Source organism: Urocitellus parryii, chromosome 4 (genome assembly GCF_045843805.1).
Source record: "Urocitellus parryii isolate mUroPar1 chromosome 4, mUroPar1.hap1, whole genome shotgun sequence".
Classification (NCBI taxonomy): Eukaryota; Metazoa; Chordata; class Mammalia; order Rodentia; family Sciuridae; genus Urocitellus; species Urocitellus parryii.
In genome coordinates this window covers 19,264,605-19,279,874 of record NC_135534.1, presented here as the reverse complement: position 1 = coordinate 19,279,874, position 15,270 = coordinate 19,264,605, and the positions used below count along the sequence as shown (strand labels likewise).

Genomic DNA, 15,270 nt, shown 5'->3' with positions numbered 1-15,270 from the left:
TTTTCCAAGACCATATAAGCATAACACCAAGAATAAACCCTAATGTAAGCTACAAACTCCTGATCAGATTGAAGTGTCATTTGCATGTTAATCAATTGTCAAAAAGTTTATTCTGTCATTTGAATGTCCTCAAAATTTCATGATAAAAATAAAGAGTTGATAAGTGAAACCTTTAAGAGAGTTAATATAGATTAATGCGTAATAGTGGAAGTGGGTTAACAGGGGATGGAAATGTAGCTCAGTGGTAGAGCACTTGCCTGGCATATATAAGGCCCTGCATTCAATCCCCACTAAACTAACACACACACACACATACACATACACACACACACACACTTACTTTTAATTTCTTCACCATGTATATTAAAACATCATATTTATGTCTTAAGTTTACAAATTAAAAAACATAATGTTATAAATGATGAGAGTCAATGATGTAAGTAAGGGAAGCATTTTTTTTTCTTTTTAAATTTAGGAAATCTTCCATTAGTAAGCTCAAAATCAAATCAGAGGAGCTACTCTAGATTTTCAATCAAGTCACATGCTATACTATGTGGGTTGCTGTTTGATTCATTTGTGTTTCTATTTCAAAACTAACCACAATAACCAGGATGTCAGGTACTTGGTAAAAATTAAATATTTGACTAACTGACTCTGGTATCAATAATGTTCCTACTTTCTAGCTTCCTCACTGTCCTTTATTTCTGATTTTCTTTCTATGTGCAGGTCATAGACCTGGGTATTCAACTTATGGTAGGAACAAATATCTCCTAATGGGATAAATAAAACCCATCTGTGAGATCCATTGCCAGCCATGGTGACAATGAGGAGCATGAACATCCTGAACACGTCATTAGTTTCCAAAATGTGAGTTTATAAAATTCCAAAACTACATTTCTCCATTCTCTGCCCTTGTAAACAGACATGTGACTTAGGTCCTGCCAACTAGTAGCATCTGTGAAGTCTATAAGTTAGAAACTAGTTATGAGACTGAATTCTTCTATGACAACAATGTTTGAGTGGTTCTGAGGTCAGGGAAGCAGTAGTACCTTTGAGTTTGCCAGTGGCCAACTGGTCATGATCCCAGCACCTCAGCACTCTCCCCAGCAGGTCTATCCTAGCAGATGTGCTTCTGTGAATTATTCCTGTCTGTTCACCACTCTGTGACTCTAACCCTTCCAAAGGTTCTTTAGGTTTTCTAACTGCACATTATAAATCTCTTATAGTTAAACTACCAATGATGCCAAGTCGGCAGCTAAGGACCCTGGTTGATATACTAAACCGACCTGAGAATCCCCATTTCACTTGGTTACAAAGAAGGGAAAGTCACCAATTTCAGAAGCATTCTAGTTACCAATGGTCCCTTTAAAAAAATGTATTTACTCTTAAAAGAATGAAGGGACGATGAAGACCATTTATTCAGTAAATATTTTTTCTGGCATTTACTCTGTACCACGTTTATTCTAGATGCTGGGATTCTGGGAGTGAACAAAACAGTTGATGCCTCCACTTGGACAGAGTGATGGGATAGGAGGTAACTCAGAGAATGGCTCTGCGTGGTAGTGGAGACCTCTAAACTGCAGACTGAGCCATGGCATGGGCCCAGCCGCAGCAGTTCTAGAGGAGGAGCATCCAGTAGAGCTAGTACAAAGGGCTAAGTTCAAACACAAGGCCACTGCAGCAGGAGCACGCTGACCAAGGGAGGGAGCAATACCAGGAAATATCCAAAAGTTGCAAGCAATGGCTCCACCTCTGATAGAACATGAACATGTCAATTACCATTTCAGGTAAATTTAGTTAAACAGATAGCTTTCCTTCTTCTTTTTAATACCTTTTATTTACTTATTTTTATGTGGTGCTGAGGATTGAACCCAGTGCCTCCACGTGCTAGGCAAGTGCTCTAGCACTGAGCTATTACCACATCCCTAGTTTGCCTTCTTCTGATCAGCGCAGTTTTTAAGGCAATGCTTTCACATGGAAACAATATAAATTAAAATAAAAGAAGGTAATGCAGAAGGAAAGTAGAGACCATCTGGGTCCGGTGGCACATGCTTGTAATCTCAGCAGCTTGGGAGGCTGAGTCAGGAGGACCATGAGTTCAAAGCCAGCCTCAGCAACTTAGTGAAGCCTTATCTCTAAATAAAATATTTTAAAAAAAGGGTTGGGGATGTGACTCAGTGGTTAAGTGCCCCTGGGTTCAATCCCCAGTACCAAAAAATTTTTAAAAAATTTAATAAAAGGAGAAAAGAAAGTAGAGATCAATGTTGACGACACTAGAGTTCATCAAAAAAGAGCAACTGCCAGGAAGTGTACCCAAAGTCTTCCAGGAGGAGGGAGCAGATGGTTGCTTGAATACATGTTTTATCCTGATTTTAATTGGAACTGAACTGAAGTTGGAAGAGAGTAATGGCATTCATCCAGGCTGGGTAAAATTTCCTTTGGCATGTACAGAAACTCCTTGCTAGTGGTTTTACTCAGGCCTTTGGCTCATTGTCTTCATTCTTGACGTGGTTAGATAAGCACTATAATTCTTGTTCTGGAATCTTCTTTCAACACCCAACATAAAGTGGCACCTCTGTCTTCTGAGTTGCTATCTTATCATTTGTTTCACCTTTTAAAAGCATTTCCACTCTGGGTTTATCCCTTTTGTGTATGTTTATGCACATATTGCCCATATCCCTCAGGTAGAAAGTCCCTCGATTTGGGTTCGTCTCATTATTACGGTATATACTGCAGGGTTTAAGAGCACAGGTCTTGAAACAAAGCTTCACAGAGTCAAATCTCCCCTCAGATGTTTGCTACCTTTGTGACCTAAAGGAACACATTTTAATTTTCCAAGCTTCCATCAATCGATTTGAAAATCAGGGGAAAAGCCTTATGTCTTTCAGAAGGCTCTTGTGGGGACTAAATGAGACTTGTAACATGAGCCACATAGTAGTAGGTTGTAGTAGGTTTTACTGCAATTTTTAGTTATGGTAGTACAGCTTCCTAATTTTTCATTTTTTAAGCTTAATTTCTTTTTCAATCTACTTTAATGGGTGCATAGATATTAAAAGTTACACATATTAATGTGATATCATGTAATGTTTCAATATGTGTATACATGGTACAATGTTTAAATCAGGTTAAAATATTTATATCTTCAAATATTTATCGCTTTATGGTGAAAGCTTTCAAAATCCCTTTTTCTAGCTTTTAAAAATGTACAGTACATTATTATGATGTACAGTCCCTCTACTCTGCAATCGCACAGTAGAACTCCTTGCTTCTAAATGAAACGTACTCTCCACTGATCAAGCTTTCTCTATCTCACTCCCACTATTCCTGGCCTCTGACAAAAATTTTACTCAACTTCTATGAAATCAAGGGCTAGCAGAGATGTGGAGCAAAGAGAACCCTTGAACACTGCTGGTGGGAATGTAGATTAATAAAGCCACTGTGGAAATCAGCATGGAGGTTCCTTGAAAATTCAAAAATAGAACTATCATATGATCCTTCACTTCTACTACTGAGTATATATTCAAAGGAAATTAAATTAGTATGTTGAAGAGCTATCTGCTTTGCCATGTTCACAGAGGCAGTATGTGTAACAGCCAAAAAAAGTTGGAAACAACTTAAGTGTTCATCAACTGGTGATTGGTTAAAGAAAACATGGCACATATATACAATGGAATATTATTCTATAATAAAAATAATGAAATCTTGTCATTTATAGCAACATGAATGGGACTGGATGTCATTATAATAAATAAAATAAGCCAGGAACAGAAAATAAACTACCACATGATCTCACTTATGTTTGGAGTCTAACAAATTTGAATCTGTACTAAATTTTGAGGTCTTTCTCAACATGTTTTTAATTTTGTAGAAGTTCAGTTTTTTAAAAGGTGAACTGTTCACAGCTCATGTTATACATCTTGCATTAATTTGAGGAAGGGAAAGTTATTCTAAGAATTTATAAAGTTCTTCATAGTCTCCTAATACCATATCTACATATAGTCAAAAATAAACATAAATCATGAAGTTCTTTTAAGAAGACAGATGGAAATGAGACACTGATGAAGAAAAAAGGAAACAATGAAGATTATGATATTTATTACATACCCACTGAGTGACAAGCACTATCCTTTATACTTTGTATGCAATATCTCATCAAAGGCTTAATTAAAGTAATTCTATGGAATATGTACTAACTATAGTACATATGCCAAAATTATACATATTATGAACTAATTATACATATTATGGACTTATATGAACTTTTAATCATACACATTATGAACTCTGTTTAAAATAAACTTTGAGAGATTGTGAAATACACACAATGTTACATAAGCCAGTCAGAGAGAACCCAATCCCAGCTCTATTGATCTCCTACCCCAAATCCTTCCACATCATCCAAACCTCCAGCAGGACTTTCCGATACCAAAATAATGATGTTTTGAGTCAATAATTTCCTTGCCTAAAGTTAAAGGGAAAAGTTATATGATATAATATTGCTCATAAAAGAAGATGTCAAAATGGATCCTTTGTTATGTGTAACTAAAAAGAATCAATAAAAAAGAAGATATCTTTTTTACCTGAGGAGACAGGGATCAGGGCAAGATCCACAGAGGATCTGATACAGATATAATGAGGATTCTGCTATTTCTGAACGATATATAAGGCAAAATCTGCCCAACTAGACATTGGGTCAGCATCAGTCAATAATATTTGCCCCTAAAAACCACTTTCACTGACCTGATAATAAGCACTTAGCAAATATTAATTCATTTAATTGAACACACAAATTTATGAGAGAGGAACTATCAGTCTCATTTCCACAGATGAAGAAAATGCAGGATAAACAGATTAAGCAATTTGTCCAGGTCATATCTGAGCTCAGGGAGTCTGACTCCAGAGATGGCTGTTATCTCTGTGCCACATGACCTTCTCTCAACAATGTCTCACTTCACGTCTTTTCATATTCTAACAATTGACCCAGATTGTTGCCTAACAATTGACCCAGATTCACAGTAAAATCCTCTGTTGATCCTTCAAACAAGGCTTGTCAGAGGACAACCAAATCCATAAGTGGATCAACCCCAAGGACAGAGGAATGGGACCAAAGGGGATCAGAAAACCAGGAGGGAGCAGCTTGGCAATGACCAGGCATGCACAGGCGCAGCCAGACCCTAAAATTCCTGCAGTACCTGTCAGTTAAAAATATTATTCATCACATCACAGCAGGGACAGAAATTATGGATCATGCCTTCTCAAGTAAAAAAAAAAAAAAAAAAGATAAGTGAGGCTTGATTTTAGTTACAGAGACCCCAATAATAAAGAATGCTCATAACAGCTAAGTGCTCTTGAGCATTTAGTATTAAAAACTTTACAAGGATTATGTATTTGATTTTGAAAATGTCTCTATCATCCTTCTTTAACTCAAGCTTATAGAAGTGTGATTAAAAAAAACCATACCATCTATGGCAAAACTATGTTTGGACCTCTCTTGCTCTGAATCTCTGCTCTTAACTGTGACAGAAGACTATTACTCATTCCACAAAAATGTGCTTTCAAAAATTATCTTCACAAAGCAAAACTTTGAAAACAAGGCTCCCAGAGTGAAGGACCAATTAGGATTATTATGTTTTAGTCCAGATAATGAATCTTTAATACATGGTAAGTTTGCCCTTTGGAGAAAAAGGCATAAAGAATCAGACCAGAGAAGACAAAAATTAGAATGAACAAGAAGAGAAGATGAAGAATAAATATTCATAATCTCTCTGTTTTCAGAATACTTCATTTAAATTTCTTTTTGTAGTTGTAGATGAACAGAATGTCTTTATTTTCTTTGTTTTATTTTTATGCATTGCTAAGGACAGAACCCAGTTCCTCATGCATGCTAGGCAAGCGTTCAGCCACTGAGCTACAGCCCCAGCCCAGAATACTTCATTTTTACTGTGAAATTACAAATGCAGTGAATATGCATTGCATGATTTATGAAAAATTGAGAGTTCATAATTCTCATATTTTCTACTATGAAAGATACTTTCCAGGAACTCTTTAGGAAGATGATTCATTAACAGGATAAGGATGTGAGCATAATTTATACCAATATTGCTCAAAGTATGTACATAGATCACCCATTTAAAAACTTCTAGTAACTTATTTAAAATGCATAAATACCTGTCCACTAGTGGTGCTGCTATATTTATAGAGTTATATCCTGGAAATATGCACTTTGACAAGAATCTTAACTAACTTTGACAGTGCACAAAAGCTTGATTACCAAATGGGCAGTAAATGAACCTTAATGGGATATTTTATAATGAAAAATGATGTATTGCCTAAGCCTCTACTCATAGGAGTTACATACCACCAATATCACCTTCGACATTTTCATCACTTAGCTCACAATCTTAAATATTTTAGGCTTTTCTCTCCAATAATTGAAGAACAAATGATCTTACATTTTGTGATTGTTTCTTCACCGAAATTAACTTTTGACCCAGAGTTTCTTCATAGCACTTTTCACCTCTGCATTCCTGAGGGTGTAGATTAAAGGGTTGAGCATAGGAGTTATCATGGTATAAAACACAGCCACAGCTTTATCAATGGAGAAGGTGGCCACTGGGCGCAGATACACAAATATGCAGGGTACAAAGAATAAGATGACCACGGTGATGTGAGAGACACAGGTGGAGAGGGCTTTACGCCTTCCCTCCAAGCTGTGAGACTTGAGAGTGTATAGGATGACTGCATAAGAGACTATCAAGAGGAGAAAGTTCAATAGACAGATGAACCCACTGTTGGCAGCAACAAAGAGACCAAGGGTGTGGGTGTCCATGCAGACAAGTTTCAACAAAGGATTCAAGTCACACATAAAGTGGTCTATGACATTGGGGCCACAGAAAGGTAGCCAGACAGTGAAGAGGATCTGAACGGTGGCATGGACAAAGCCTCCAGCCCAGGCCACTGCCACCAGGAGGCTACACACCTGGTGGTTCATGATGATCCTGTAGTGCAGGGGTTTACAGATGGCCACATAGCGGTCGTAGGCCATCACTGTGAGGAGAATAATTTCAGCAGCCCCGAAAAGATGCTCAGCAAAGACTTGAGCCATGCATCCATGAAAAGATATGGTTTTGTTCAAAGAAAGAGAGTCAGCTAGCATTTTAGGAGTCATAGAGGAAGAACAGCAGCCATCGAGAAGGGATAAGTAAGACAGGAAGAAGTACATGGGGGATCTGAGGGCTCTGCTGGTGCTGATGGTAACCATGATGAGCAGGTTTCCTGCCAGGGTGGCCAAGTAGACAGTTAAAAAGACAACAAATGAGAATTTCTGAAGCTCCGTGTTTGGGGTCAAACCCAAAAGGATGAACTCTGTCACATTATTCATCTTCACCAAGAATTCAGTTCATGTCGCAGGTAACTATACTGAAAAAAAAAAGTCATACTCCTTCTCAATAAAAAGACTTTTACTTTGTGAATAAATAAGTCCACAGCTGTCTTATTTTTTTCTAGTCTATTACATAGGAAAAATGAGCACAAAACCACATTAACTGTTTCTTCTTCTTGTCCAAATGACAGATAGGTGTATTCATTATGTTCTTTATATGTTCCTGATGGGTTTTCTATCTTCTATAGTTAAAAATAATGTGTAGTTTTTAAAATAAGAAAAGGAAAATACTATGCACCATGTTTCAAGAGCCAGTGTAAGATGTGGACAGAAACTAGCACACGTGTGTTTTACCAGAGTAGGTGGACATACCAGAAGAAACTGGTTAGACTAAATTTACGTCCCACAAAAACTGAGGGACACACAGAGACCCTTCATGAGTTATTCTTTTTCCTACTTTGCCATCTAGAAGCTTTTCAGCTTTTTCAGAACTTCAAAGGGTGCATCTGTGTCTGTGCAATCCCAGGCATTGTGGTAAATGTCCATTGCACCACAGTCTCCTGCTCCTCTGTCTGTGTTCAACACTTTGTAAAACATTTACTGAGAGAAGGAGAAGAAGAAAAGAGGCAAAGGGAAGTTAAAATGGAAGAGATAAAATAAGAGGAAGAAAACAGAAAAACACTAAAGTCAAAGAAAGAGAAATACACTGACAATCCAAAGTCCTAAATCCAAACATTACTGACAACACAATATTTACTTTACAGCTCTGTGCTTCATGTTTTTATCTGTTAACACAGAGATAATTGTACTTGCGTTTAGTATTGCTATAAAGATTAAAAGCTCTTTCAGCCTAATGCTGTTGTTGGATGATTTACTGTTCTCATGCAAGTATCCCTAAATAAAACTAAAAATTGTCACTGAACATTTTCAAAAGGCAAAGGATCTGAAAATACAGCTGACCGAGTGAGAGGAACGAGAGACAAGGACAAATGTCAAAAATAAAGGTCATCAGAATAAAAAGAGAAATAAGGAAAAGTATCCTTAACATACAAATTTAATTATTACTCTTTTTGTTTTCTCATTTTCTAGGATTTAGTGTTCATTCATTTCATTAATTTATTTTCTAAAGCCACATGCAAAAAAAAATAGAAGATGTAATCTTTCCAAATTGGACTCTTATGACTGAATGTGGAGATTTTCAGAAAATATTAAACCTAGATCACTATTTAGATAAATGCTTAGTAGATTCATCTTTGTATCTATGGTGCTGCCAATATTGGAAATTATGAGGCATTTAAAGACAGTGCAAGAAAGGTTATGTAGAAATATAGAACATAAAAGAGAAAGGAGAAGAGAGAATAGAGGAAGGAGAATAAGAGAGAGGAAGGAGAAGAAAGAGAAATAGGAACAAGGAAAGGAGGAAAGAGAATAAAGTATAAGAGGAGAAAGATGGACATAAAGTCATGTAGGAAGATACTTTTTTTTAAAGATATATTATGAAATTTCAAAGAAGTGTCCACTTGAAATCCAAACTTTGTGGGCTGGGGTTGTAGCTCAGAGGTAGAACACTTGCCTAGCAGGTGTGAGGCACTGGGTTGGATCCTCAGCACCACATATAAATAAATAAATAAATAAACAAAGGTATTGTGTCCATCTAAAACTAAAAAAAAAATAAATAGATCTACAATTTTTTCAAATTCACTTGCTAATTGTGGCGTTTAGCTTAGCATCAGAAAAAAAATATTGGTGTATAAATGTCATAGTTTGTTCTTGTACAATAGATGAAAACTAGTAAGAAAAAGGGGTTCATTTTCTCACAACTCTATTTTGAGAGTTAGAACTACTAACTTTTCATCAGCTGGTTCTTTTCAGACCCCAAAACACTTAAAATAGGCTGTATTAGAATTTGCCTCATTTGAGAAATGTGTGCAGAATAGTGTTCACATTAATTTGCTGTAAAAATAAATACATAGATAGATAGATAAATGAATAAAACCAGCATTTCAGAAAAGAAAAACCTGAAGGAAAATAGAAAAGAAAATCTCTGTTCTCCTACTTACCAATGCTCCTCCCCACCCTGCACATCTGGAGCTTCTCAATCCAGCCTCAACTAATCCAGATAATAAACTATGCCAGACACCAGACTCACTGACTTTATGGTTACATGGAATCTGGATTTTGAAGGGAGTGGCATGGTTTCACTAGGTCTGGTCCAATCCCTTTTCTATGGGACTCACAGAAATAAGAGTTTTCACAATTTTTATATAGAACTTGATCTGACTGACAGCCTTGATTTTTGCCCTAAGAACAAGGTAGACATTTCCAAAGCTGGGAAAGCAAATCCAATGATCAAACATCAGGAACTAATTAAAAGTCCCCTGGATAAAAATCTCCTGAAACTGGTTCTTACAAGTGTTTTTTAGAACGTTGTTGCCTGGTGCAGAGTCACGTATTCTTGTGTTTTGGACTCAGGTTTCCTTCTCCAAAAACCATTCTCTCCAGATTACTTGGTAGAGGCAGTGCTTTTGAGACTAGTTCTGCCCAGAAATATTCACTTCCCTGAATTCTGAAGTCCTCCAATTCTCACAGTACAGGTACATGAGGTTTATTCAAGTGGGCAACTCCCCCGACACTATTTCCCCAGATAAGAGCAATTTTTAGGAACATTTACCAAAAGGTCAATGACTTATCCCATCCTCCTACTGTCTCTTTGCTAGTGAGTGACTTTTTTTTGTGAACAACCTTTTTGATAAAAGTTTGCATTCATCTGGGGGATGGAATAACCATCAGGGTGCAGTCAAAACCTGAGTGATTTCTTTCTCTCTCTTTTTAACAAATGTTCTTTAAGCATTAATATGTATCAGCACAGTGTCATCCTGTAACAATGATGATAACTAACTATTCAATGTAATTTACCAAGCCCTGTATTAAACACATTGCATATGGTACCCTTTATGATAGGTACTATCATTCCTGTCACAGATGAGGAGACTAAGTCACTTTGAGTTTAATTTATCAGATATTAAAAGTGTATTAGGGGCAGAACTAATATTTAAAACAAAAAGTCTGCCATCAAAGTCCAGATAGTACCTCTGGACTCATGATGCAAAAATTCAACTATTAAAAAACAAAATGTAGTTGGGCTGGAGATGTGTCATAGTGGCAGAGTGCTTGCCTAGAAAGCATGAGGTTCTAGCTTCAATCAACAGCACTGAAAAAAAAAACCCAAAAAATAAATAAATACACAAAAATAAAAGAGTGGTAAGCTCTATAAGAAAAAACATGGTGCTATATGTCTATGCAATGGGCCAAGGCTTACAATGGGTAAAAGTGAGAGTGTTCAAGGAAGATCTTCCTAAGGAAAGGATTATCAAGTTAAAGCCTAAAGATCTTCTCCAAGGTCTGGGTGAGAAAAGTAAGTGTGGTTCTTGGGAAGATGGATAAGTTTGAGATTGAGTTGGACAACATTACTTGGTGAACAGCGCAAAAAGTACCTGTGTGAACACTCCAGCATTTGTAGTCTACCCTGTTGCAAATTCAATCCAATAAGCTGCACTTCACTTTTCCAAAAGTATGTCCAAGTGCACTATCGGGTTTCACGGTCACTCTCAATTAACAAGAAATTACTCAAACAGAAAGCAAAAATGCTCCAGGCAATTGAAAACCCCAGTTGTATCAAATTCACCAAATCCAACTAAAGATAACACAATAGAAAGCACAAGACGTTGAAACACACTGAGAAGTTTCTCACATAAGCTCAACCATGAATATAGTGTTTTTCAACCAAAAAATAAGGAAATAAAACTAGGCTCAAAAGACAAATGCTGCATGGTTTCCTTTACATGGGAAAATTAAAAATGTTAAACTCATAGAAGCGTAGGATAGAAATATGGTGACTAGAGGCTCAGGGAGAGTTGGGGAGCTATTGGTCAAAGGATATAAAATTTCAGTTAGATCAAAGGAATAAGTTCAAGAGCTCTATTGCAGTACGTGGCAACTATAGTTAATAACATTATACGTGTTCTGTAAAATGCTAAGAAAAGAAAGAAAAGCAGCTAAGAAAGCCTATAGTAGTTACAGGACCACACCAAATGGACTATGAGAATTTAAGATGGATAAGAGAAAAAAGTTGGCAGAAATATTATTTAAATTATGTAATTTTGTAATTATTATATATTTCTCTTGAATTCAGTCTTCCATCATTATATAGTGATCATTTTTATCTCTAGGTCAGTTTTAACATAAAGTATATTTTGTGTCATGTAAGTATAGTCATCTTTGTTTTCTTTTTACTACAATTTGCATCAAATATCTTTGTGCATGTCATTGATTTCTGCCTGTGCATGTCCTGTAGACAGCATAGCAAGCTATCATTTTTAAAAGAACCTACTTAGCTACTCTCTGCCTTTTCATTGGGGAGTTCAATACACCTAAATTTGAAGTCATGTTGATCAGTAAGAACTTACTTTTGTCATTTGGTTACTTTTTTCTTCTTCTATTTACTGGTCTTATTTTTTTCTATTTATTTCCTTTTTTTTCTCTATTTCTATTCAACAAGACATGGACCCAACATCAAACATCTAAATGCATAAAATAAATATTAACAGATCTACAGAGAGAAACTGTCAATAATATAGTAATATTAGAAGGATTCAATTCTATACTTTCAATAGTGGATACAAATTCCAGTCAAAGTAGTTAATTTGAACAATGCTGTAAACCAAATGGACTCAACAGACATTCAAAACTTTTTACCAAATGACAGAAGACTATGGCTGTTTTCTTTTGTTTGTTTGTTTGTTTTTGTACTGGGGATTGAACCAGGTGCACTTTACCACTGAGATACATCTTCAGCACATCCCCTTCAATTAAAAAAAAAATTGAGACAGGGTACCACTAAGTTGCTTGAGGCTGGCCGGAAACTGTCTCAGAAGACTCTATTTTTACTCAAATACAGATGGAACATTCTTCATATGATAGATGACATGCTATATCACAAAATAAACCTTAACAAATTTAAGAGCATCAAAATCATACCAAGGATTTTTCTTGACCTTTATTGGATGTAAAAGAAAACCATTAGCTAAAATCTTATGAAAGTTGGTCCATAGTACAACAGTGTTGGGAGGTGGGACTGACTGGAGATATTTGGATCATGAGGGCTCCACCCCACTGAAGGAATAATGTTGACTGCAATAGGGTTAGGACTGTCAGTTTGACCTCTTTCTTTTCATCTGTGCAAAGGGAAGATACAGCAAGAAGGTCCTCATTGCATTTGGGCCCTTAATTTGAACTTCCCAGCCCCTAAAACTATAAGAATATATTTCTTATCTTTGTTTAAAAATGCATGAAAATTTAAAAATAAACCCCAACAAATTCTTGAAAAACTATTGGATCCAAGAGGAAGTAAAAGGGGGATTTTAAAAGTGCCCTGACTATCCCCCAATGCGCGCGCGCGCGCGCGCACACACACACACACACACACACACACACACACACCACTCATGGGACACAGAAAAGAAGTACTAGAAGACAGTATACTGTAGTAGACGTCTATACCAAGAAAAAAAATCTAACTTCACACCTCAAGGAATTAGGAAAGGAGAAATGAACTAAGCCTGAAATCAGTAGCAGATAAGCAATAATAAAGATTAGAGCAGAAATTAAAAAAAATAGAGATAGGGAGAACAATAGAATGATCAAAAAACTAAGTGTTGGGTTTTTGCAAGATAATTAGCAAACCCTTAGACCAGTGGAAAAAAGAGGGAATACTCAAATAAATGAGATATGAAAAATAAAACATTGTAATTAAGGCCTAAAAAATAAGAAGGACTCTAACAGATTACTATAAACAATTCTACATCAATAAATTTGATAACCTTTAATAAATGGCTAAATTCCTAGAAATGAACAAATTGACAAAACTCAATGAAGAGAAAAAGAAACCTTGACTGAGCTAATAATGAATAAGGAGTTTTAACAAGTAATTTTAAATCTCCCAACAAAAAAATAATCCAAGACTCTATGTCTTCACATGCCCTAACAAACATGTGACAAGAACTAAAACCAATCCTTCTTAAATTCTTCAAATAAACAAGAACATTTCCAAATTCATTCTCTAAGTCCAACATCACCTGATACCCAAACCAGATAATGACACCACAAGAAAATAAAACTACAGGCCAATATTCCTGATGAACACAAATGTGAAATCCTCAAGAAATAATAACAAATGAAATTAAACACTGCATTAGAACAACTGTGCACCTTGATCAAGTAGGATTTATTCCTGAGATGCAGGATAGTTCAACATACAAATATCAATCAATGTGATACACTACATTAACAACAACAAAATCATCTCAATTGACACAGGAAAAGCACCTGATGAAATGCCAATTACGAGGGGAAAATTCTCTCAAATATATATGTATATATTTCTATATATGTATAGAAATCTACCTCAAAGAATAACGGTCATATATGAAAAACTTAGAGCTAACATTAAAATCAACAAGGTCAAATGCCCATTCTTGCTGCTTCTATTCAACACAGCAGAGGAAGTCTTAGGGAAAAAAAAAAAAGAAGAAGAAGTAAAAAACACCTAAATATAAGAGAAAGAATTAAAATTTCCTGAGAGCCATAGCCAAGCAGGAATGACGCATGGCAATTTCCTTGTCAGCCTATCCCATGTTGCTTAGAGGGAGGACTCTCCATTGTGGAAATGGGCTTGCCTTGGACCCAGGTCATTTGCAGTGACATTGCATGAATGTTTGAGAAAGGTGACCCTGCTCAAGGACAAGGGCGGATGGGGGTTTAGGGCGGGTCCAGGTTTAAGGTGTATCTTGCTGGGAATAGGGCATATCCTGCTGCCTCTAGGCGCCCGCTCCTTGAGTTCCTGTTGAGTTCTCCCGGGATTCAGAGAGTATTTGGGATGCAGAGCCCAGTGGAGGAGGGGATTCTCCCAGAACGTGCATGTAGAGTGCCGGTGGATTTTCCCCAGAACGTGCGTGTAGAGTGCCGGTGAGAGTTCGGGAATTGCTGTTTGAATCTACAAGGCTGTGAGTGGCTTGTGATTTTGTGCCCAGCCAGACTACAGCAAAAATTCCCTCACTTTGCAAAGGATATGATCATATACATTGAAATACCTATGGATTCAGCACTACCACCATCCACATCCACACACACACACACACACACACACACACAACAGCTGTGAGAACTAAAACATCAATTCAGTGGAGCTTGCAGAGTAAAAAGTAAAAAAAAAGTCACATTTTTATACAAAACAAGTAGTTTTTATAAAGGAAATAAAGAAAGTTTAGTTCTTTGTACTAAAAAGCTTCCTTAATAGTAAAGTTAAAATATAAAAGATTTATACACTGAAATTATAAAATATTGACAAAAAATTAAAGAAGACAAGAACAAACAAAAATCTTACATGTTTATAAATTTTAAGAATTATACTCTTGAAATGTTCATAATATCCAAGTCAATGCAATCCCACTAGAAATGCCAATGACATTTTGTATAGTAATTAAAAAAACACACACTGAACCACAGAAAACATTGACTATCCAAGTAAATCTTTAGCAAGAAGAAATAACCATCAGATACTGTACATTCATATTTCAGAATATATTACAAGATTACAGTAATATAAACAGTATAGTACTGGCACATAAAGATATATATATATATATATATATATATATATATATATATATATATATAACCCCTATATACAAAAGTCAACTCAATGTGAGAGTAACTATCCTAACAAGATATAAGGATTATAAATATTTATTCCCCAAATAATGTTGCATTTACATACACAAAACAAACCCTTCTAAATATTAAGAGTTAAATAAACCAAAATAAAATAATAA

General features: G+C 36.0%; 1 protein-coding gene across 1 annotated transcript; it reads right to left on the bottom strand.

Annotated features, from left to right (window-relative positions):
- Positions 1-6,478: 6,478 nt before the first annotated feature.
- On the bottom strand, positions 6,479-7,384 carry LOC113175053 (olfactory receptor 4C12-like). Its single transcript, XM_026379219.2, has one exon. The coding sequence runs from the start codon at positions 7,379-7,381 to the stop codon at positions 6,479-6,481; it is 903 nt and encodes a 300-aa protein (XP_026235004.2). The 5' UTR covers positions 7,382-7,384.
- Positions 7,385-15,270: the final 7,886 nt, after the last annotated feature.